Source organism: Anomaloglossus baeobatrachus, chromosome 1, assembly GCF_048569485.1.
Source record: "Anomaloglossus baeobatrachus isolate aAnoBae1 chromosome 1, aAnoBae1.hap1, whole genome shotgun sequence".
In the NCBI taxonomy this organism is placed as follows: Eukaryota; Metazoa; Chordata; class Amphibia; order Anura; family Aromobatidae; genus Anomaloglossus; species Anomaloglossus baeobatrachus.
Window position 1 is genome coordinate 880919376 of NC_134353.1, and position 25453 is coordinate 880944828.

Sequence of the window (25453 nt, forward strand, 5' to 3'; positions counted from 1 at the left end):
TTCTGGCCAGCTTCAGCACGATGCTTACACACTAAAGCAGCGGTGGTCGGTCTCCTAAGCAACAGGTTGTAAATATGTTAATATATCATGAACGGATGCAAATTTTAATATGCACTAAATTGCACAAGTGAACCATCCGACAATATCATTCTACGGTCTGAAGCAGCAGCCCCAGAAATACTTTCATGTCAATATTTTGCTTTGGGCTCGTCTTACCTTCAGCAAACTTGTTCTCCAGTTCTGTATTTCCGATGGCTTTGGCAGCTTGACACATTTGACGCAATAATTCTTCCAGACGCCTCATGCAACGAATAATACTACCTAGAAGACAAGCCCCAGATTTCAGAATGTGGCCCTGAAAGTTGGGAAAATCTACTAATCGGCTCCAGTTTTGCTTTTTAACAAAATGATTGTACCAATCAGATTGCAGCAGAGACCTTTCATTAAACATTTCTATGTGTATCAGGCACAAGGTTTGGATTCTCATCAGACAAATCGATATTGTGAAGAAAACTCCTCGCTGCACAATGTGGAGGGACGCGACAAGTGCTCAGATTTCTACAGACGACTGTAAAAGTCATTACAGCACAAAGAAGCCATGGTGAGAACTTCAAAGACGTGTGAGGATAAAAGATCCTTCCAGCAGAAAGCACCGGGGTCAGTTCAGAAGCAAACAGGAACGTTTCTCCACAGAACGGCAGTAACCAGAGCCACAGGGTTCACTCATGATCAGCAATAAAAAAATGTGAGTACTTAAAGAGTTTTGCGAAATCGGCTTGTTGCAATTATTAGAAGTTTATAAAGCCAAGTTCACATGTTGCAGATTTGATCTGTGTTAAATTCACAACGGCAGTTTTTAAGCATTAAAAAATATACTTTTTTATAAATCCTTTTATTTGTATTGGACTGCACAATCTGCAGCTCAGATACGCAACGGCTGAACTTTTATGCCGATATCAGCCACAATATAGAGACTTTAAAGGAATGTCACCAGGTTTTTGCCATTTAACCAGAGAGAAGCATGATGTAGGTGCAGAGACCCAAATTCCAGTGTTGTCACTTGCTGCAGTTTTGATATAATCACTGTTTTAGGAACAAAATATCGCTTTAGGACAAGTAAACCTGCTCCCATGAAGTCCTCTGTACGGATGAGCTCTGTATAACCCCTCCACCACCACTTATTGGCAGCTTTTTGTGTACACTGTGCATAGGCAGAAAGTCAGTGTTGTGGGCAGGGTTATACAGAACTCAGCATTCAGAGGATTGATAGATCTGCAGCAGATAAAATAGGGATTTTATCAAAACTAAAGCAAACACTCCAGTAAGTGACATTCTTGCAATTAGGGTATTTGGTGATAGATTCCCTTTAATTTTTAAAGGCAGGGTCTACATAAATGATTGGTAGAGATAAAGGTTTTCAGCTCACCCTTATATTGTCTTCCAGGTTGTGGTGAGTGCACGCAGTCCCCCGGACAGGCTGGTCCGTAATCCAGGATAGGTAGCGAAAAAAAGGGGTGTGTGGGACTCAGCACCAATGCAAAAGAGTAAAATTCTTTATACTTTATTGGATACATTTAAAAAGAAGTCACAGATCATCCAAAACTGCCATGCGGCTTGCCGCGTTTCGGACACAAAAGGGGAATTAAAAATGGCTTATGATTAAGGACTGTTTTTAATTCCCCTTTTGTGTCCGAAACGCGTCAAGCCGCACGGCAAGCCGCATGGCAGTTTTGGATGATCTGTGACTTCTTTTTAAATTTATCCAATAAAGTATAAAGAATTTTACTCTTTTGCATTGGTGCTGAGTCCCACACACCCCTTTTTTTCGCTACCTATTCTACATAAATGATTGCCTATTAATTGGATAGTTGCTGCATTGGTGTGTGATTGATAGATTACCTGTACAGAGGACTAGTGTAGCGGTAAGGCCGCTGTCACACTTGCGACTCGATTCTCATAAGAGTCACTCGCATCACCCGGCACAGCCCGCCACTCTCTGGCCAGGAGCGTTGCCTGCACAGTCACTCGGTAAGTGTGACTCCGGCCTAAGGCTGCACTTCTGACTTATAATGGTGAGGCAGGGCGTGTGCGCAATCGGTCGCCACATTTTATTTTTTCTGTTTAGGGGTCTCTAGCAACGGCAGAACCGAAAAGGCTTGTTTCGGCACTTTCACTAATCTGACAATGAGCCAGTGTATAAATCTGGTTACATGGTGTTGTCAGTTTCCGGCTGTTGTAACCTGCTGTCATCGATTCTATGTAAAGATCCTCTTACCTTCAAAAACATCTGTCATTTTACAAATCTGAGCAAAGGTTGCCCCATTGGCCCACGTGTAGACAACATCCATCAGATTGGGACGGAAAGTACCCAGATACGTCTCTTCATCAATTTCTAGCTTGGCTTCTGCGGAGACTTTTGCAATCCTCCGGGCTGTTTCCTGTCCAGACGGTTAAATCCATTAATCCCCATTACTTGCCTTACTAATTATAAATCCATAGCAGGTACTTGTCCGCGGCGATACAATAATGCCATTAGTCTGTCAGACACAGACAGAGAGCTGAGCTCACACACAAGACGGCACATGTTCCTTTATGTGTTTGACATCAGGCCGCTGTACATTAGGAAATAGGATTTTCTGACATTACTCAATTTCTTTGGTTATAGCACGTTCAGATCTCATTGTTTACCTGCATTTGTCGGAGGGGTCCGGCTAGTTGTTCCGTTAGTTTGGGCATTTCACTGGACTAAAATAAGAGGAAAAAAAAAAAAAATCAGCAGTAATTCTGATTTGGGATGAAAAGAATTACCTACATTTACTTTTTTTTTTTTTTTTTAAAGCCTAGAAAAATGAGAAAAATGAGACAGTTATCACAGCTCCTATGCACACTCATGTGTCTCCATGGCAACAGACTACAAACAAACCACACGCAGTCTGATCCTGCAGTCATAATGGTGATACCATGTACCCAAGTATAAAGGGCACCTTGTACTTTGTACATGTACAGGTTCTGCTGTCTGTTCACTGGGACAGACTACTGTGTAATAGGAAATGTAGGCGTCGATTTGTAACTTTAGAAATGCAGGTTTTATGGCCAAGAACATATCTGACCATAGAGGACAGTAGCCTGAGAAATCAGACTCATTAGCTTGTGAAACGGGATATAGTGTTTATGGTTATAATATTGGATGTGCAATTGCAATCAAGATTATTCAGTCTAAATTCAATCAGCAAAATGTACAAACTTTATGCCATTTGGTTTATTGCAATGAAAGAAGAACATTTTACACACCTCAACACAAATATAACAAGAGGCGTCTCAAAATGACATTAAATGCCCCTTTTACTGACTACTACATTGAATAAGTGCGCGCGCAAAGGAGAGAGCGCGCGCAAAGGAGAGAGCGCGCGCAAAGGAGAGAGCGCGCGCAAAAGAGAGAGCGCGCGCAAAGGAGAGAGCGCGCGCAAAGGAGAGAGCGCGCGCAAAGGAGAGAGCACGTGCGCAAAGGAGAGAGCACGTGCGCAAAGGAGAGAGCACGTGCGCAAAGGAGAGAGCGCACGCGCAAAGGAGAGAGCACGTGCGCAAAGGAGAGAGCGCACGCGCAAAGGAGAGCGCGCGCGCAAAGGAGAGCGCGCGCGCGCAAAGGAGAGCGCGCGCGCAAAGGAGAGCGCGCGCGCGCAAAGGAGAGCGCGCGCGCGCAAAGGAGAGCGCGCGCGCGCAAAGGAGAGCGCGCGCGCAAAGGAGAGCGCGCACGCAAAGGAGAGCGCGCACGCAAAGGAAAGAGCGCAAAGGAAAGAGCGCAAAGGAAAAACAGCGCATAGGAAAGAGAGCGCAAAGGAAAGAACGAGCGGGAAAGAAAGAAAGCGTGCAAAAGAAAAAGAAAGAACAATAAAGAGAAAGAAAGGGGAAAAAAAAAAAAAAAAAAAAAAAAGATTCTCTACTGGCATTGTTTAAAAAAAAAAAAAAAAGCCACGTTGCAAAACCGACTGAAAACTAAGTGTGAACAAACACCTGCGGTTTTGTAGCGTTTTTTTCATCACAACATTGCAGTCAATGGGTGAAAAACGCTGCTAAACTGGACCAATAATTGACATGCTGCAGATTTTTTTTTTCTATCAAAATCTGCACCACAACTGCATGGAAAAAAAAAAGTACTAATTCAAAAATCCCATAAACTTTGCTGGCTTCAGTAAAGGTATGCAGATTTTGATGCAGATTTAACAAAAATACATGTCAAAAATCGCAGCGTGTGCACAGGGCCTTACACGACAAGTGTCTCCTCAGACTGTAGCTTGCGACCCGGACCCTCCCTCCGCCTGGTATCTGTGTTACTTTGTAATGTCTGTTATTGTCTGTATAGGTCTCCTCTGAATTGTAAAGTGATGCAGAATATGTTGGCGCTATAGAAATAAAAATCACTATTAATACTTAGTAGAGCATCTCTGGCTGTTATGACCTGCTGCAAATGTGATTCATGGCCAGACATGTGGCAGCATTACTGGGAAATCTTAGCCTCTTCCTCATGGGTAATCGTTTCCAGTTACCTGATCATTTTTGGACCACTCTTTTGACAACCAAAGCATAAGAGATTATTCCCTGGTATGAACAATTAGACTTTTTCAATATGATGTAAATGCGTCGAATGGTCAGAGATACAATAAGACGCAAAGTTAAAGCATCCCCGGCCACGCGGTTTGGACACCACAGGAAGAGGAAGCAATCACAAGCTGCCACCAGATTCCTCAGGAGTCAAAAGGTCAAAAAGCCTAAAGTGCCTGCAGAAGTCCTAGTCTCATAGTCCAAGATTGCTAATGAACGGTCAATGCTGTGAGAAGCTGGTGTGTGGCTATTTATCACTATCGCAGCAGGTCATAACAGCCAGAGGGGCTTTACTGAGTCGCAACAATGCATTTTGTTTGAGGTGAATAGACGCGAGTCTGCAGTGGTCACTTAAAGTGGCATTTTGGAGAAACCACTTGTTATATTAGTTGTATGGACCAATTTACATTGTTCCTATTGCATTGATTCATTGCAAACAGCAGAAAGTTTGTAAATGTCACTAATGTAATGTGTGGGAGGGGAGGACTCGTTCTGATTGTGACTGTGTGTGTGTACCAGGATCTTCACTATGGCCGAGCGCACCATCCCCTTCTATTGTGGGCACATCACTGAGCGCAGAGGAATAAGACGATGCTGCTTAGTCATCGGCAGACAGCAGCGTCTTATAGACAGTGATGTATAGATGACAATGGGAGACTCCCGGCATGTGACGTCTATGGAGGAATCGTGCGGCTGCTCCTCACGCATCCAGTGTTAGACAGAACAGCAGCAGCAGTGTCCATCTGTGAATATTAGACACTTATTTATTACATAAGTGGAATAAGTGTGTTTGATCAGTGAATATCTCCTCGGGTTTTGTGTGTCACAGATCCCATCCCACTGCTTGCATTTCCTTGTAAAGTGCTGTACGTCGGTCTGGGCGTCCCGCTGCGCCCGTACACTTCCATAGCGCAGCAATTTCCTCTGGAAAACCAGCTGCACAAACACGGTACTTAATGAGAAAATGCCCCCGGACTCCAGCTGGACTGTGTGATGTGCGCACAGCGGAGAAGATGAAATGTTTGCTTTCTGCCCACCCACCTCCCGGGAGCGCACATGGCTACCAGGAGCCCGGCTCTCACTACTACAGGCGCAGCGACTGCACAGATCCCAAACTAATGGGTCATGTACACCACAAGAAGATGAATCCTCTGCTGTTACATCTGCTCCTATGGAAGAGGCTTGATAAGCGACACCACAGGTTTCACAAGGAATTCATCCGGCTTTCTTAGACTGGGCTCCAGTTTACAAAAGAAGTCATTTTTATTCCCAAAAACAGCAGCGTACGGTACACAGCACCAGGATACGCGACCATTATGGACCGCGAGCAGCAGAGGGCCTGGTTCCACCGACATCCACCATACATGTACAGCAAAAGGCAGGACAGCATCTATGGAGCTCATGAGCCCTCCATTCCCCGCAGGTGCCTGCTGCAGCTCTGACTGCAGCAATTTAACCCCTGGTGAACAGCAACCATGGCAGCTAAATGTTTAGGTCAAAAAGTGGTTCTGTCATCATCATTGGGCCTCTCCAACATTGGGGGTTATGGCAGCTAAATGTTTAGGTGAAGGAGTGGCACTGTCATCACCCCTGGGCCTTTCCAAAATTGTGTTCTGGCAGCTGGGGACCAGATTCACTCCTTCACTACAGGGGCCCAGGTTTCTACATAAGCCCCTAAAGCAACACCCTTGTCATTGTTCTTCATCTGCAGCTAAACTTCAGTCACTGGAGAGTAAAGCTGTAAGTCACTCTGGATCTTGCCCTTTTTACATGGACCTCTATTTCTGTAAACTGTGGTGGAACCAAGCAAAAAGTGTTCAAATACCCTGCAGCGCCACCACAGGGGCACAAGAAGCATTACACAGTACCTATCTAAAAGCTGGGCTCTCCAGAGACATTTTATAGAAGCTTCCAGCCCTATATAATACATGCCAGGCATTCAGGGTCTCCATATCACACAGAATTTCCAAAACATGCCACTTAACCCCTTAAGGACGGAGCCAGTTTTGTCCTTAATGCCCAGGCCATTTTTTGCAATTCTGACCAGTGTCACTTTATGAGGTTATAACTCTGGAACACTTCAACGGATCCCGGTGATTCTGACATTGTTTTTTCGTGACATATTGTACTTCATGATAGTTATAAATTTAGAACGATATTTTTTGCTTTTATTTGTGAAAAAATCGGAAATTTGATGAAAATTTTGCAATTTTCAAACTTTTAATTTTTATGCCATTAACCCAGAGAGTTATGTCACACAAAACAGTTAATAAATAACATTTCCCACATGTCTACTTTACATTAGCGCAATTTCTGAAACAAAATGTTTTGGGGTTAGGAAGTTAGAAGGGGTCAAAGTTCATCTGCAATTTCCCATTTTTTCAACAAAATTCACAAAACCATTTTTTTTAGGGACCACATCACATTTGAAGTGACTTTGAGAGGCCCCGGTGACAGAAAATACCCAAAAGTGACACCATTCTCAAAACAGCACCCCTCAAAGTACTCAAAACCACATCCAAGAAGTTTATTAACCCTTCAGGTGCTTCACAGGAACTAAAGCAAAGTGGAATGAAAAAAAGCAAAAAATAAAATTTTACCTAAAATGTTGCTCTACCCCAAATTTATTCACTTTTAGAAGAAATAACACAACAAAATGAACCCCAAAACTTGTTCCCCACTTTCTTATGAGTGCGCCGATACCCCACATGTGGTCAGAAACCTCTGTTTGGACAAATGGGAGGGCTCGGAACAGAAGGAGCAATATTTGAATTTTGGAAAGCAAATTTGGCTGAAATAGATTGCGGGCACCATGTTGCATTTACAGGTCCGCTAAGGTACCTAAACAGAAGAAACCCCTCACAAGTGACGCCATTTTGGAAAGTGGACCCCTCAAGGCTTCTATCTAGGGGTATAGTGAGCATTTTGGATCCACAGGTACTTCACAGATTTTGATAACGTTACATTGTCACATTGAAAATTTTCATTTTTTTCTAAAAAATTTTGCTTTAGCATCAATTTTTTCACTTTTTCAAGAGGTAATTCCAAAAACTTCACCCCAATGTTTGTTACCCACTTTTTTATGAGCGCGGTGATACCTCACTTGTGGTCTGAAACCTTTGTTTGGAGAATTGGGAGGGCTTGGAACGGAAGGAGCAATATTTGAATTTTGGAAAGGAAATTTGGCTGAAAAAGATTGCGGGCACCATGTCGCATTTGGAGGACCCCTAAGGTATGTAAACAGCAAAAAACCACCACAAGTGACCCCATATTGGAAACTAGGCCCCTCAAGGAATTTATCTAGATGTTTGGTGAGTACCCTGAACCCCCAGGTGCTTTACAGAAGTTTGTAACGTTGAGCCATGAAAATAAAAAATAAAATTTTACCACAAAATTGTTACTTCAACCAGGTAGCTTTTTTTTTCACAAGGGTAACAGGAAAAAAATCACCATGAAATTTATTGCGCAATTTCTCCTGAGTATGCTGATACCTTATGTGTGGTGGAAATCAACTGTTTGGGTGCACAGCAGGGCTCGGAAGGGAAAAAGTGCCATTTGACTGAACAATTGGCTGGAATAATTAGCGGACGCTATGTCACATTTGGAAAGCCCCTAAGGTGCCTAAACAGTGGAGGTCCCCCACAAGTGACCCCATTCTGGAAACAAGACACCTCAAGGCTTTTATCGAGGTGTATGTTGAGCATTTTGAATCCACGAATACTTCACAGAATTTGATAAGCTTAGGTTGCCATATTCAAATTTTCATTTTTTTAACAAAAATGTTGATTTAGCGACACATTTCTCACTTTTTCAAGAGGCAACAACAAAACGTGTACTCCACAGGTTGTTATCTAATTTCTTGTGAGCGCAGGGATACCCCACATGTGGCCAAAAACCTTTGTTTGGATAAATGGGAGGGCTTGGAATGGAAAGAGCACCATTTGAATTCTGGAAAAGTTGAAGTAAATTGCGCGCACCATGTCACATTAGCAGGGTCCCTTGGGTACCTATACATCAGAAACCCCCCACAAGTGACCTCATTTTGGAAACTAGACCCCTCAAGGATTTTATTCAGGAGTATAGTAAGCATTTTGAATCCACAGGTACTTCACAAAAATGTTGCTAGTACACAGTGTCAGCCTTCCTGCAGAGATGTGAGTGTTGTCCACGGGAGAACGCAGCTGCCCATGCCCACGATTTGGGTTCAGGCTGCTGTGGACTTTGGCTCTATTCTACCTGCAGAAAACACTCATCTCCGCAGCATAAATTGACATGCTGAGGCTCGGGAAGCTGCGCCACAGGTCGGTTTATGCTGCAGAGAAAAGAAACACAGTGGGCACGGGATTTCTAAAAATCCTTCCACTGTGCTTCTACTGCACAACGCAGCGTTATGGACGCAGGGAAAACACTCTGCGCCCAAAACGCTGCAAACCCTGATTGTGGGCACACAGCGTAAAATGCTACAATGGATGAATGGATAGATGTCAAACATATATATAATGTCCACCCCCCTCTGCAGATTCTAATCTGGCGCCCTTTAGTGCCTTTCATGTGACACTAAAGGGTGCCTAGCCTTGTATTTAGCCCAAAAGAAAAAAAAAAAATTAAAATAAATGACGTGAGGTCCCCCCTATTTTTGATAGCCAGCTAGGGTAAAGCAGACAGCTGTAGCCTGCAAACCACAGCTGACAGCTTCATCTTGTCTGGTGATCAATTTGGAGGGCTCCCCAAGCTGGTTTTTTTTTTTTAATTATTTATAAATAAATAATTAAAAAAAAACAAAAAACAAAACGTGGGGTCCCCCCAAATTAGATCACCAGCCAAGGTGAAGCTGACAGCTGGGGCCTGGTATTCTCAGGATGGGAAGAGCCATGGTTATTGGACTCTTCCCAGCCTAAAAATAGCAGGCCGCAGCCGCCCCAGAAATGGCGCATCCATTAGATGCGCCAATTCTGGCGCTTCGCCCCAGCTCATCCCGCGCCCTGGTGCGTTGGCAAATGGGGTAATAAATGGGGTTGATACCAGATGTGTAATGTCACCTGGCATCAAGCCCAGCAATTAGTTATGTCACGGCATCTATCAGATACCCGACATAACTACGGTAATTGACAGTAATAAAAAAAAAAATTGACAACAAAAAAAAATTTATTTGAAAAAACACTCCCCAAAACTTTCACTGATTAGCCAATTTATTGAAAAGAAAAAAAAATCCGCTGTAATCCATTTGGACGTCCCACGTCGATTCTGGACCTTCTAGAATATGGGGGGCACGTTCAGGGAACGTATCCCCCATTTTCTAGGTGTGAGGACCCTCCATTTGAGGAGAGTGGGTGCAATGAATCTGCACCCACCCTCCCCGGGTCACAACTGCAAAGTGCCGAGCAGCAGCAGCAGCCAGCGTCCTGAACACAGGAAGCTGTCAGCTGCTCTGCACATGTGACCGGTGTCTGCTGTGAGGGAGCCGGAGGAGGGGGCCGCGGGGGATCAGCGCTCCGACAGGTATGTATGACACCGGGGAACACCGGGGGGGATAGGGGGTGACTTGGCAGGGCCTGGGGAGCAGGTTTCTGTCGCATGTGTTATGGCACATACGACAGAAACCATAGGAACAGTGTGAATGTGGCCGGCGCGCTGCTGTGATCGGCGGTGCGCGCGGCCATCTTGGATTTTCGGGAGGGGGTTGGGGGTCGGGGGGGGGGGCACTTTGGGGATACCGAGGGGACCGGAGGGAACCGAGAAAGAGATTTATCTCCCATCTGACATGTTTGATCATGCCAGATGGGAGATAAATCATTTTTTACCGGCACGGTCATTTACTATAACTTGATGATCGATATACGGTGTATACCGGTCATCACGTGACTGGGGACCGGAAAAACCGGCCCGAATCATGATCTCCAGGGTCTCAGCTACCCCCGGTAGCTGAAACCCCGGAGATTTTCTGACGCTGGGGGGCGCTATACACTTTTTTCTGCCCGCCGTTTTAAAACGGCAGAAAGGAATAAGTACCCTTTTTTGGTGCCGTTTTAAAACGTAACGCGGTCGTAATGGGGTTAAAGAGATCCGGTCACCAGGAGCAGATGATAAACTAAATGTATGGGTATACGGACGCTGTCCTGCAGATGTAATAGCCACCTTCACTGTAGAAATCCACAGCCTGGTTATTCTTTAATCACCATTAGAAGGTTTGGTGCAATGCCCTGTTCATGCATCGGGTCAGGACTGTGGGGGAGGGGGGTTCTTCATCTTCACCACGGCCCCTCAGCTGCCTCTGGTGTAAGTGTCTTCGTGCTGTTTAAAATTTGGTGTCGTCCTTAGCCGTAGGCGGCGCTTATGCATATTGATTTGGTTGCAGGCTTCAGTAAAATGGCGTCGTGATCTCAACTCGAGCTGAGATTTCAATCTGCGCATGCGCCGTCACAGTGCCATTTACCTGAAGCCTGCTAAGAGATTAACGTGCGCATGCTCCATGTTACTGAAGCCTGCAACCAATTTGATCTGTGCAAGAACTACCTACGGCTAAGGATGGCGCAATTTTACACAGCATAAAGATACTTACATCAGAGGCAGCTGAGGGGCAGTGGCAGAGATGAAGACCCCCCCACAGTCCTGACCGGATGCGCAAACCACTTGTTGCACCGAAACGTCAAATGGTGATTAAAGAATAACCAGGCTGCGGATTTCTACAGTGAAGGTAGCTATTAAATCCGCAGAACAGCCCTTATACCCATACCTTCAGTTTATCATAGCGGATCCTGATAACTGGTTCTCCTTAAGCTGGGTTCACACTAAGCGACAGCGACGTCGCTGTTACGTCACCATTTTCGGTGACGTAACAGCGACCTTGTAAGTCGCTGTTATGATCGCTGCTTCGCTGCTTCTGCTGTGTTTGACAGCTATCATAACGTCGCTGTGCTACATGTGCAGAGAGCAGGGAGCCGCGCTTAGCGCTGGCTCCTTGCTCTCCTAGGTACAGTACACATCGGGTTAATTAACCCGATGTGTGCTGCAGCTACATGTCACAGTGCAGAGAGCAGGGAGCCGCGCTTAGCGCTGGCTCCTTGCTCTCCTAGGTACAGTACACATCGGGTTAATTAACCCGATGTGTGCTGCAGCTACATGTCACAGTGCAGAGAGCAGGGAGCCGCGCGCACTGCTTAGCGCTGGCTCCTTGCTCTCCTTGCTACAGTATACATCGGGTTAATTACCTGATGTGTACTGCAGCCACATGTCACAGTGCAGAGAGCAGGGAGCCGCGAACACTGCTTAGCGCTGGCTCCTTGCTCTCCTAGGTACAGTACACATCGGGTTAATTAACCCGATGTGTGCTGCAGCTACATGTCACAGTGCAGAGAGCAGGGAGCCGCGCGCACTGCTTAGCGCTGGCTCCTTGCTCTCCTTGCTACAGTATACATCGGGTTAATTACCCGATGCGTACTGCAGCCACATGTCACAGTGCAGGAGCCGGCACTGGCAGCAAGAGCGGAGGCTGGTAACGAAGGTAAATATCGGGTAACCAGTGAAAGGTCTTCCCTTGGTTACCCGATGTTTACGCTGGTTACAGCTTACCGCAGCTGCCAGTGCCGGCTCCTGCTCCCTCTGCTCGCTTCATTTCGTCGCTCTCTCGCTGTCACACACAGCGATGTGTGTGTCACAGCGGGAGAGTGACGACCAAAAAATGAAGCTGGACATTCAGCAACGACCGGCGACCTCACAGCAGGGGCCAGGTCGTTGCTGGATGTCACACACAGCGACAGCGACGGGACGTCGCTGCAACGTCACAGAAAATGGTGACGTAGCAGCGACGTCGTTGTCGTTGTCGCTGTGTGTGACACCAACTTTAAAAGGGTTTTCTGATAAAGTCTCTGAGGGGGGTCTAGAAGCGGAGGCGTGACCTGATGTCCAGACTATTGCACATCAGTGGTGAGATGGTCGTGCACTTGGGTCTCTTCTCCACTGAAAGAAACCAAAAAAGGATCTTTCACACAGCAACTTCTCCCTATTTCTCGTAACTTAGGGAAAAGACACAAAGTCCGCTGCGAACAATTTATAATTTATCTAACTGGAAATAAACAGAGAGAAGAGCAAACAAATGTGGCTCGGTCAGCGCTGAGCCGCACAGCTGGGAACCCAAACTCACATTCTCCTGAAACACGAAGCAGCTGAGCAGGGCGGTCGCTTGTTCTGCCGTCAGGTCATTAAAAAGTCCATTAAACGTCATCTCGGTGAGGAGCAGCTCGTCAGCGCTGGAAGGACACAAAGATCACGGATTTATACACTGCATTCATTGGCGAAACCTCAACAACAAGTGCTGAAATCCTGGTTAAAGGGTTATAGGGTACGTTTACCATGTGCCTGTAAAAAAATAAGCAACTTTGCAGAGTATCATTAACATTTTTCCACAACCTCCCTATATCATTGTTTTATTGTTTACTGCTTGCTGTCTAGGTGACCGACCACCACTGTAGTCTTGCATGTGCAGCGCTTACAATCTCTTTCCTGGTAAAGTTGTAAGCACTGCACTGAGGCTGGTGGGGATCAATGGAGTGCACCGATCCTGCCAGTACTACAGGGGTGAAGCTGCCTCTTCTCTTACAGCAGTGTCAGGAGAGCACACAGCTCACGCTGCCATGTAGTATTACTACTGCTGCTATAGGTAGATTGCCCGACTGGACTGGCCATAGCAAGATTAGCCGTTTACAGGTCCCAAGAGTTTGCCACGGTGGCCACTTTGGAAAGGAGAAATCTCTTGCCATAGCCCAAAACTGGGAGAATGAATATGAAAATTAAAAGCATTACCTGCTAATTTCACAGGCCACTCGTCCCTTCATCTCTATAACATCAGCGGAGGAGGCGAAGCCCATGCGTCTCAGCACGCGCTTCCGGCACTTCAGCTCATCCATCTGTAACACGGTGCGTGCCTTCTTCAGCTCGCGCCTCGCTGATCGGATATCCACTGCAATCTGCAAGTCACCGCAAATAATATAATCATACACATCTACAAAAGAACAGTGTAGGACCCAAATGTCATAAATTGAAAGATTGATACGACTGTACCTGGGCTTTCGTCTCGCACAGCTTGTATACGGACTCCAGGTTGGGATCGTTGTTAAGGGGGTGAGAATACATCCGGTGCTCAAAGGCTTCAGTTTTCTGAATGACTTTTTTAAGACCTGCATCCTTAATGCCCATATCATCAATGGGATCCAGTAAGGGCACGCCATCCGGAAAGCGTTTCTGAACCTCCTGGAAAATGATCAAAGAGAGAGCCTTGGGACCCGGGCCGAGAGCCTTGGGACCCGGGCCGAGAGCCTTGGGACCCGGGCCGAGAGCCTTGGGACCCGGGCCGAGAGCCTTGGGACCCGGGCCGAGAGCCTTGGGACCCGGGCCGAGAGCCTTGGGACCCGGGCCGAGAGCCTTGGGACCCGGGCCGAGAGCCTTGGGACCCGGGCCGAGAGCCTTGGGACCCGGGCCGAGAGCCTTGGGACCCGGGCCGAGAGCCTTGGGACCCGGGCCGAGAGCCTTGGGACCCGGGCCGAGAGCCTTGGGACCCGGGCCGAGAGCCTTGGGACCCGGGCCGAGAGCCTTGGGACCCGGGCCGAGAGCCTTGGGACCCGGGCCGAGAGCCTTGGGACCCGGGCCGAGAGCCTTGGGACCCGGGCCGAGAGCCTTGGGACCCGGGCCGAGAGCCTTGGGACCCGGGCCGAGAGCCTTGGGACCCGGGCCGAGAGCCTTGGGACCCGGGCCGAGAGCCTTGGGACCCGGGCCGAGAGCCTTGGGACCCGGGCCGAGAGCCTTGGGACCCGGGCCGAGAGCCTTGGGACCCGGGCCGAGAGCCTTGGGACCCGGGCCGAGAGCCTTGGGACCCGGGCCGAGAGCCTTGGGACCCGGGCCGAGAGCCTTGGGACCCGGGCCGAGAGCCTTGGGACCCGGGCCGAGAGCCTTGGGACCCGGGCCGAGAGCCTTGGGACCCGGGCCGAGAGCTTTGGGACCCGGGCCGAGAGCTTTTGGACCTCAGTTGTTGCCCATATCTGATCAATGTCGAAACATCTTAATCTTCACTCAAACACAAAATAACATGTCTTCTCTATATGACCTCCCATGTTGTGCATATGTATTTTTGAGTGGGAGGGACCTAAATTAAGTCTCTGTAGCATAGACAAGCAGTATATTGTATATCAGATACAGCTTGTTGCAGCCAATTCATTAAAAGTAGCTCAAATTGCTTAGGCAACAAAATAAATGTTCACTAATCTCCTCAAGTTAAAAACCCAGCAAAGACTTTAAAAGTGGTCATTCACATCAGATTATAGGGAGCCGAATGTGCATATTTTATGTTAGAAAAATTCACTGCACTCCTTGATTTTTGATGCAAAAAGTATATTTATTAGACAAAAAGTAGAAACGTGACTGTGAAACCAAATTAGACGTTTCGACCCTCCCAGGTCTTGGTCAAGAGTCGCTTAAGGATGGGTAGCTGGGAATACAAGCGCAAGGGTATGTTGGAGAAACAGGACCGCACCGTCCACTGGACAAGTTGAGCAGTTTGCTCAGGCGGCACTATATTCAGGGGGGGCAGAGCTGTATGGGGACTGCCGTTTTCCGCTGCCCAGTGCCTCAACAGTTAAACAGTGCACAGGATCTCCCAGCCGCCCGACAGAACCAACTCCCAGCTCCCCTCAATCTCGGCCACCGGCTGACAGATCCCCCCCCCACCCCCCCATCTCGGCCGCCGGCGTCTGACAGTACCCCACCCTTTGACCCAGAGATGCGTATTGGCAGATATTTTTTTTTACAAAAAAAGCGCTGATGATAATGATCCCAAGCACACCATCAGGAGTGGAAGGAGGAGGAGGAGGAGAAGGAGTGGCTTCCTAAGAAGCATATGAAGGTCCTGGAGTGGTCTAGCCAGTCTCCAGATCTAAACCACATAGAAAACCTTTGGAGGAAGTTGAAAGTCCGTGTTGCCCACTGACAGGCCCAAAGCATCTTTGCTCTAGAGGAGATCTGCATGGAGGAATGGGACAACATACCACCAACACTGTGTGCCAACCTCGTGAAGACTTAAGCCTGCTTTACACGTTGCAATTTCGCATACGATATCGTATGCGATTTGCAACGCCCCCATCGTTCGTGCAGCACGTTCAATTTGTTGAACGTGCCGCACAAACGATTAACCCCCGTCACACATACTTACCTTCCATACGACCTCGATGTGGGCGGCGAACGTCCACTTCCTGGAGTGGGAGGGACGTTTGGCGTCACATCGACGTCACGCGGCAGCCAGCCAATAGGAGAGGAGGGGCGGAGATGAGCGGGACGGAAACATCCCGCCCACCTCCTTCCTTCCGCATTGTGGGCCGGGAGCCGCAGGAGGCAGGTGAGATCTGTTAATCGTTCCCAGGGTGTCACACACTGCGATGTGCGCTACCCCGGGTACGATGAACAATCTGACGTTCAATTCGTCAGGAATGAACGACGTGCATGCGATGAACGTTTTTTCGTGCAATTGCACGTCGCAGTCACACGCTACAACATACATTACGATGCCGGATGTGCGTCACTTACGCCGTGACCCCGCCGACACATCGTAAGATATCTTGTAGCGTGTAAAGCAGGCTTTACAGAAAACGTTTGACCTCTGTCATTGCCAACAAAGGAAAAATAATAAAATATTGAGATGAACTTATATTATTGACCAAATACTTATTTTCCACCATAATTTGCAAATAAAATCTTGCCAAATCAGAGAGGGTGATTTTCTGGATTTGTTTTCTCTTTTGTCTCTCATAGTTGTGGTCACCTATGGTGTCAATTACAGGCAAACCTCATCTTTTTAAGTGGGAGCACTTATACAATTGGTGGCTGACGAAATACTCCCCCCCTCCCCCACACACTATATGTGGAACACAGAAACAGGGATTCCTGCTCTTCTTCCTCTGTTTAAAACGTGTTTAGAGCACGACAGGGGGGACATTATACACCAGCACTGATCTATGGGATTAGCAAACTGACTCACTAACTTCAGCACAATCTGCCTGTTCCTTCCTCTGCTTGTTTCCTCACTCTGCTCCTCCCTTCTCCGTACAGTATAGCCGGAGGCGCAACCTGATACTTTGGCACAGGCTTTTAACATGATGGATCTGAGCTGTTTCATGCCCTAGAGTTCAGTTGACAAAGAAATGGATCAAAAGTGAGGAAAAAAGCCAATTTCCTTGATAAGATATATTACACAGAGTCTTAAATTTACCTGCACTACAGATGTAGGCAACATTTTTTAAAAAGACAATTGATGATTTAAATCTGTTTGTTCTTATTTTATATATGATTTCAGTGAGAGGAGACTTCAGAAGTCACTATATAGCTGTATATATTACCTGTATGGACTTTAACACGCTCTGTCTGTTGTCAAGAGGCCGGAGATCCTTGGGGATATACAGACGGACACTACTGATCGCACAAAGCAAATGCAGCAAAACCGGAACAACCTGCCAAGAGGAAAGTACAGAGTCACTAATATTGTTACCGCTAGCAATAAAAACTCTTTAAATCCTGCACACTGTAAACTTCATGTACAACAGGAAAAAAATGCCTGCTGCTTATAAACAGCCTACAGCAATCGCCATGGGTCTGAAGTTGCAGCTCAGCTTCACTGAAGTGATTTTTTTTTTTTTTTTTTTTAATTCCTGGAAACCTACTTACCGTATTTTTCACATTATAAGACGCACCCCCAAATTTGGTGAAGGAAAAGAGAATTTATTTTTTTTAATGTTAAATGGGGTCCGTCTTATAATGCCAGTGTCCGTCTAACAAATCATATAGGGTATATGTCTCTAATAGCCCCCCATCCTATAATTAGCCCCCTTAATCTGGATATGGCCCCCTTATATTGAATATAGCCCCCTTGTGCTGGCACACATCCAATACAGCTGGCACAGGTCTCCTATTGCTGGCACACATCCAATACAGCTGGCACAGGGTACACATCCCATACAGCTGGCACAGGTCTATTGCTGGCACACATCCCATACAGATGGCACAGGTCTCCTATTGCTGGCAGACATCCCATACAGATGGCACAGGTCTCCTATTGCTGGCAGACATCCCATACAGCTGGCACAGGTCTCCTATTCCTGGCAGACATCCCATACAGCTGGCACAGGTCTCCTATTGCTGGCAGACATCCCATACAGATGGCACAGGTCTCCTATTGCTGGCACACATCCCATACAGCTGGCACGTCTCCATTGCTATCACACGTCCCATACAGGTGGCACAGGTCTCCTATTGCTGGCACAGGTCCCCCTGTGTTAGATATGGCCTCCATGCTGCTGCCCCTAGTAAAATAAACACTTTACCTTCTCCAGTGCTGTCCTCCCTCGTGTCTCCCTCCGTGCGGTTGAGCTCCGGCACTTCCTGGTTCTCGGTGCCGGTCATGTGATCGGTACAGCAGAGTGACATGATCTCTGCGTGCCTGATCACAGCTGCAGCAGTGAGATCAGGGAGACACGCTGATGGGGGTAAGGAAAGCTTTTTTATTTTAGAATGACCAGCAGCATGGGGGCCATATCTAACACGGGGTGGGGGAGGGACATGTGTGATCAAAGGAGGGCGCAGGCAGATATAATATGCGCCGCTCCCCCAGCCCATCGCCGCGGTGCGGTTTCAGCACCACAGTGATGGACAGCGGCTGTGCATATTATATGAGCGGGAGCAGGAGATCTCCCGCTGCTTCCAGCAGCCTTCACAAGCCTATACCAGCCTCCACCAGCCCCCAGCACCGCTCCAGAGTTGCCCCCACCTCCCCTGGACCCGTACATTCGGATTATAAGACGTACCCCCTACTATCCCCCAAAATTTGTGGAAACAAAAGTGCGTCTTATAAAGCGGAAAAATATGGTATATATGGTACCTTAAAGACATGGCCAATTTTTGTTTCTGTGATTTTTCCTCCAAGAGTCAGAACTTTTATTTGTGGGTCAATGGACCCGTGTGAGGGCTTGTATTTTTGCACACTTACATATGATGTTTAGATCACTTTGTTAATTTTTTTTTATGGATGTGTGTTTATTAGTTTGATATTTTGATAGAACAGTAACGGCAATACTGATTATGCACTTAAAAAAACAAAATAAAACAAATCTGTGGCATGGGGTGTGGGAGTGCACAGAAGTAACACCATATTGGAAGCAAGTAAGGGACCAGATTCATGTTGGGGAACGAAACTTCCACAAACACCACAGGCCCTGCTCTTCCACCAATCACGCCCCCTCGAATCTGAATCTCAGACAAGTAGACAAAGTAAAGATTCCTAGAAACATCCACACATTTAGTGGTGGCTCTTCGGGCTTTGTTTAGTGAGTGACTTAAACCAAAAACACTCCATCAATGGGAGCGATATCATCTCAAATGAAATATCTATTGGGACTGGACCTGATAGAAGCAGAAAAGAGTAAAGAAAAGTCAGCAGGAAAAGTTTTTCCGCTGTGGAAAAAATTCATTGGTTTTCATTATAGTCCTCAGGAAATCCAGAAAATAATTATCCCTTTCCGCCATACAGAATGGTATTGTCTGGAAGACCTGGGAGGGACGTTGGGGGTTTTGGGACCATCATTAGACACTTAGCATGTACCATATGGAGATGGTAGTCGACACCATAGCAAGAACATAATTGTGGAGGGTTCACACTCATATTCTTATTCTTTGTTTGTGATACTACCTTTTATTTTTTCTTCCTTTGCAAGGTTTACAGTTGCATTGACGAACAAATCAATCTTGTGTATGCTGAGGTTTACTGGACTGTTTAATTTTTTTTATGTTTAAATTAATTTTAATAAAAGATGTTTTAAAAAAAAAATAAAAAAAATTAATAACTTTTAGAACGAGAAAGAGTTGATAAAGAAATAAAAATTCATGCAAACTTGAGGTTCAAGTTAAAACTTTCCCATTGGCAGTAGCGCTTTAGCGTTCTAAAAAAGGTAATGAAAATCTGTCAGTAGGACCCTCCCTCCTAAGCTGTCTATATGGGCCTGTAGGTCATAGGAAGCTGAATAAAATGACACTTTGAGATCTGCGATCTGATGTCTTATTTCAGACCTATCCTTGTTTTTCTTTTATGTAAATGAGCTGTTAAGGTCTATAGGCCAGACTGTGATCTTCCTGAGAATGTGCCTCCAGAGTTTATCATAAATAAAAGGGGCATTACCAGTGTGAGACATGTAGATCAGGAGAGCAGACTGTCAGTCATTACATGTCTCACACTGGTAACGCCCCCTTTCATTTATGATAAGCTCTGGAGACAGTTTCTAAGGGAGATCTGTGTTCGGCCCAGAGATCTTAACAGTTCATTAACATACTAAGAAAAATAACACACGGCACTTCTGGGGTGGTGCTCAAGTAGGGTCCAAAACTGTCTCAAGTAGATGTAAAAACTTGGCCCTCAAGATAAATGTGAATAGTGGTCTTTTTTTGAGAAGAATTTATAGGACCAGCACAAGCACAGACTTTCAGTCAAAGACCTTCATCAGTGTGCATGCAGGGTATGATGCGGTGTCCACCGCTGTCTATGAGGCATTGCCATATAGACAGCGGTGGAAGCGCCTCATGCCCGGCTACGCCGTTTGCCACGTTGCTATACCTTCTGAAGACCTTCTGTACGCACACTGATGACCTAAACTTCTGTGCTTGTGCTGGTCCTACAAGTTCTTCTCAATAAAAGGACACTATTCACATTTATCTTGAGTGCCAAGTTACTACATCTACATGCCCATATAGGCAGCTAAGAAAGATTGATCCTACTAATAAATTCCCTTTAAATTTTAAGAGGTCCTAGTTTGAGCATGTTAAAACTGGCCACATCATGGAATAAGGGGCTGCAGATCTGCGTGAAATGTAGATTTTAATTTTTTTCTCCCTGTTGCGGAGATATTAGCTTGTAAAGCACATTTTCTTGATTATATTATAGTTCAACTGAGTGTTTCCAAATATTTCATTGCAGGCATCTATGTAGGAGAAGAAAGAACACGCCCTGCTTTTCTCACAGATATGTACAGCTACTGTAAAGATACCAAAGAGCTGAGGTATACTTCACTACAAACACTTCCACATCCTCTCTCACGGCAATCAGTGTGGAAGACTGTGAAAGCTGACAGCACTCATAAGGTCTGAAACTGTTTATAATGATACATAGTTACATAGGTTGAAAAAAGCCCTAGGTCCATCTAGTTCAACCTTCCTCCACCAATTATTCATTTTGTCATTAAGTCATGTATAACCAACAATGTTGTGTGTACTGAGGAAATCATCCAGCTCTTTTTTTAAAAGCAGTTATAGTATCTGCCATTACTACCTCTTGTGGTCGGCATTCCACAGTCTGACTGCTCTAACTGTAAAGAGCCCTTTCCTATGTCGCTGCCAGAATCACTTTTCTTCCACTCGCAGTGTAATCCCCTTGATCCTTAGTATGGTCTTTGGAAAGAATAAGTCATGTGCCAGTCCTTTATACCGTATTTTTCGGACTATAAGACGCACCAGACCATAAGACGCACTCTGGTTTTAGAGCAGGAAAGAAGGGAATTTTGTTTACTTACCGTAAATTCCTTTTCTTCTAGCTCCTATTGGGAGACCCAGACAATTGGGTGTATAGCTTCTGCCTCCGGAGGCCACACAAAGTATTACACTTTAAAAAGTGTAACCCCTCCCCTCTGCCTATACACCCTCCCGTGCATCACGGGCTCCTCAGTTTTGGTGCAAAAGCAGGAAGGAGGAAACTTATAAATTGGTCTAAGGTAAATTCAATCCGAAGGATGTTCGGAGAACTGAAAACCATGAACCAAAAGAACCATTCAACATGAACAACATGTGTACACAAAAGAACAAACAGCCCGAAGGGAACAGGGGCGGGTGCTGGGTCTCCCAATAGGAGCTAGAAGAAAAGGAATTTACGGTAAACAAAATTCCCTTCTTCTTTGTCGCTCCATTGGGAGACCCAGACAATTGGGACGTCCAAAAGCAGTCCCTGGGTGGGTAAAAGAATACCTCAATAAAAAGAGCCGAAAAACGGCCCCCTCTTACAGGTGGGCAACCGCCGCCTGAAGGACTCTCCTACCTAGACTGGCGTCTGCCGAAGCATAGGTATGCACTTGATAGCATTTCGTGAAAGTGTGCAGACTAGACCACGTAGCTGCCTGACACACCTGCTGAGCCGTAGCCCGGTGCCGCAATGCCCAGGACGCACCCACGGCTCTGGTAGAATGGGCTTTCAGCTCCAAAGGAAGCGGAAGCCCAGAAGAACGGTAGGCTTCAAGAATCGGTTCCTTAATCCACCGAGCCAAGGTTGACTTGGAAGCCTGCGAACCCTTACGCTGGCCAGCGACAAGAACAAAGAGCGCATCTGAACGACGCAGGGGCGCCGTGCGAGACACATAGTGTCGGAGTGCTCTCACTAGATCTAAGGAGTGCAAATCCTTTTCACATTGGTGAATTGGATTAGGGCAAAATGAAGGTAAGGAGATATCCTGATTGAGATGAAAAGGAGATACCACCTTAGGGAGAAATTCCGGAACAGGACGCAGAACCACCTTATCCTGGTGAAAAACCAGGAAGGGGGCTTTGCATGACAGCGCTGCCAGCTCCGACACTCTACGGAGCGATGTAACTGCCACTAGAAATGCCACCTTCTGCGAAAGACGTGATAAAGAGACATCCCGCAGCGGCTCGAAAGGTGGTTTCTGAAGAGCCGTTAGCACCCTGTTAAGGTCCCAGGGTTCCAGCGGACGCTTGTAAGGTGGGACTATGTGGCAAACTCCCTGCAGGAACGTGCGGACCTGCGGAAGCCTGGCTAGACGCTTTTGAAAAAATACGGATAGCGCCGATACTTGTCCCTTGAGAGAGCCGAGAGACAATCCCTTGTCCATTCCGGATTGAAGGAATGAAAGAAAAGTGGGTAAGGCAAAAGGCCAGGGAGTAAAACCCTTATCAGAGCACCAGGATAAGAAGATCCTCCAAGACCTGTTATAGATCTTGGCGGACGTTGGTTTCCTGGCCTGTCTCATGGTGGCAATGACATCCTGAGATAACCCTGACGACCCTAGGAGCCAGGACTCAATGGCCACACAGTCAGGTTGAGGGCCACAGAATTCAGATGGAAAAACGGCCCTTGTGACAGCAAGTCTGGGCGGTCTGGGAGCGCCCACGGTTGACCCACCGTGAGATGCCACAGATCCGGGTACCATGACCGCCTCGGCCAATCTGGGGCGACGAGAATGGCGCGACGACAGTCGGACCTGATTTTGCGCAGCACTCTGGGCAGCATCGCCAGAGGAGGAAATACATAAGGCAGTCGAAACTGCGACCAATCCTGAACTAATGCGTCCGCCGCCAGAGCTCTGTGATCTTGAGACCGGGCCATGAATGCCGGGACTTTGTTGTTGTGCCGTGACGCCATGAGATCGACGTCCGGCGTTCCCCAGCGGTGACAGATCTCTCGAAACACGTCTGGGTGAAGAGACCATTCCCCCGCGTCCATGCCCTGACGACTGAGAAAATCTGCTTCCCAGTTTTCTACGCCCGGGATGTGAACTGCGGAGATGGTGGAAGCTGTGGCTTCCACCCACTGCAGAATCCGGACTTCCTGGAAGGCTTGACGACTGCGAGTGCCGCCTTGGTGGATGATGTATGCGACGGCAGTGGCGTTGTCCGACTGGATCCGGATCTGCCTGCCCTCCAGCCACCGATGAAAGGCCAATAGGGCTAGATACACTGCCCTTATCTCCAGAATATTGATCTGAAGGGATGACTCTATCGGAGTCCAGGTTCCCTGAGCCCTGTGGTGGAGAAAAACCGCCCCCCACCCCGATAGGCTCGCGTCCGTGGTGACCACAGCCCAGGTTGGGGGTAGGAAGGATTTTCCCTGCGACAGAGAGTTGGGAAGGAGCCACCACTGAAGAGACGTCTTGGTTGCAAGGGAAAGAGAGACGTTCCTGTCGAGGGAAGTCGACCTCCTGTCCCATTTGCGGAGAATGTCCCACTGGAGTGGCCGCAGATGGAATTGCGCGAAGGGCACTGCCTCCATCGCTGCCACCATCTTCCCCAGGAAGTGCATGAGGCGCCTCAAGGGGTGTGACTGACCCCGAAGAAGAGATTGCACCCCTGCCTGCAGTGAAAGCTGTTTGTCCAGCGGTAGCATGACTAACGCTGACTGAGTATGAAACTCCATCCCAAGGTACGTCAGTGATTGGGTCGGTGTCAACTTGGATTTTGGGAAGTTGATGATCCACCCGAACTGCTGGAGAGTCGCCAGAGCGATGGAAAGACTGTTTTGACACGCCATCTGAGAGGGTGCCCTGACCAGAAGATCGTCTAAGTAGGGAATCACCGAGTGGCCCTGAGAATGTAGGACCGCCACAACAGATGCCATGACCTTGGTGAACACCCGTGGGGCTGTCGCCAGGCCGAAAGCCAATGCCACGAACTGAAGGTGTTCGTCCCCGATGGCGAAACGCAAAAAGCGTTGATATTCGGATGCGATCGGCACATGGAGATAAGCATCCTGGATGTCGATCGATGCTAGGAAGTCTCCTTGTGACATCGAAGCGATGACCGAGCGGAGAGATTCCATCCGAAACCGTCTGGTGCTCACATGTCTGTTGAGCAGTTTGAGGTCCAGAACGGGACGGAACGAGCCGTCCTCCTTTGGCACCACAAACAAGTTGGAGTAAAAGCCGCGACCATGTTCCTGGGGGGGAACAGGGATCACAACTCCTTCTGTCTTCAGAGCGTTCACCGCCTGAAAAAGTGCATCGGCTCGCTCGGGGGGCGGAGAGGTTCTGAAGAAACGAGTCGGAGGACGAGAGCTGAACTCTATCCTGTAACCGTGAGACAGAATGTCTCTCACCCATCGGTCTTGAACATGTGGCCACCAGGCGTCGCAAAAGCGGGAGAGCCTGCCACCGACCGAGGATGCGGTTCGGGGATGCCGAGAGTCATGAAGAGGCCGCCTTGGAGGCATTGCCTCCGGCGGGTTTTTGGGGGCGTGACTTCGCCCGCCACGCATAGGAGTTCCTCTGGCCTTTCTCCGGCCTGCTGGACGAAGAGGATTGAGGCTTGGCGGAGGGACGAAAGGACCGAAACCTCGATTGTATTTTCCGTTGCTGAGGTCTCTTCGGTTTGGACTGGGGTAAGGAGGAGTCCTTTCCCTTGGATTCCTTAATAATCTCATCCAATCGTTCGCCAAACAAGCGGTCGCCAGAAAACGGCAAACCGGTTAAGAACCTCTTGGAAGCCGAGTCTGCCTTCCATTCGCGCAGCCACATGGCCCTGCAGACTGCCACAGAGTTAGCGGATGCCACCGCTGTACGGCTAGCAGAGACTAGAACTGCGTTCATGGCGTAGGAAGAAAAAGCTGACAGAAGTCAAAGACGCAACCTGCGGAGCAGAATTACGTGTGACCGCATTAATCTCAGCCAGACAAGCTGAGATAGCTTGGAGTGCCCACACGGCTGCAAAAGCCGGGGCAAAAGACGCGCCCGTGGCTTCATAGATGGATTTCACCAGGAGCTCTATCTGCCTGTCAGTGGCATCCTTTAGCGATGAGCCATCTGCAACCGATACCACAGATCTAGCCGCCAATCTAGAGACTGGGGGATCCACCTTGGGACATTGAGCCCAACCCTTAACTACGTCAGAGGGGAAGGGGTAACGTGTGTCAGTAAGGCGCTTAGTAAAGCGCTTGTCCGGAACCGCTCTGGGCTTCTGGACAGCATCTCTGAAGTTAGAGTGATCGAAAAACGCACTCCGTGTACGTTTGGGGAACCGAAACTGGTGTTTCTCCTGCTGAGAAGTCGACTCCTCTACA

At 47.6% G+C, this 25453-nt stretch overlaps 1 protein-coding gene across 1 annotated transcript in view; it reads right to left on the reverse strand.

Moving 5' to 3' along the window:
* The window catches only part of MTREX (Mtr4 exosome RNA helicase), a 243536-nt gene that overhangs the window by 11582 nt on the left and 206501 nt on the right, over window positions 1-25453 (reverse strand). The window contains exons 20-26 of the mRNA XM_075326525.1: window positions 16977-17087; window positions 13657-13845; window positions 13399-13562; window positions 12740-12845; window positions 2689-2745; window positions 2276-2438; window positions 217-321 (exon numbers count right to left, since the gene is read on the reverse strand). Coding sequence (XP_075182640.1) covers window positions 217-321; window positions 2276-2438; window positions 2689-2745; window positions 12740-12845; window positions 13399-13562; window positions 13657-13845; window positions 16977-17087 — 895 coding nt within the window. The remainder of the gene's footprint in view (window positions 1-216; window positions 322-2275; window positions 2439-2688; window positions 2746-12739; window positions 12846-13398; window positions 13563-13656; window positions 13846-16976; window positions 17088-25453) is intronic.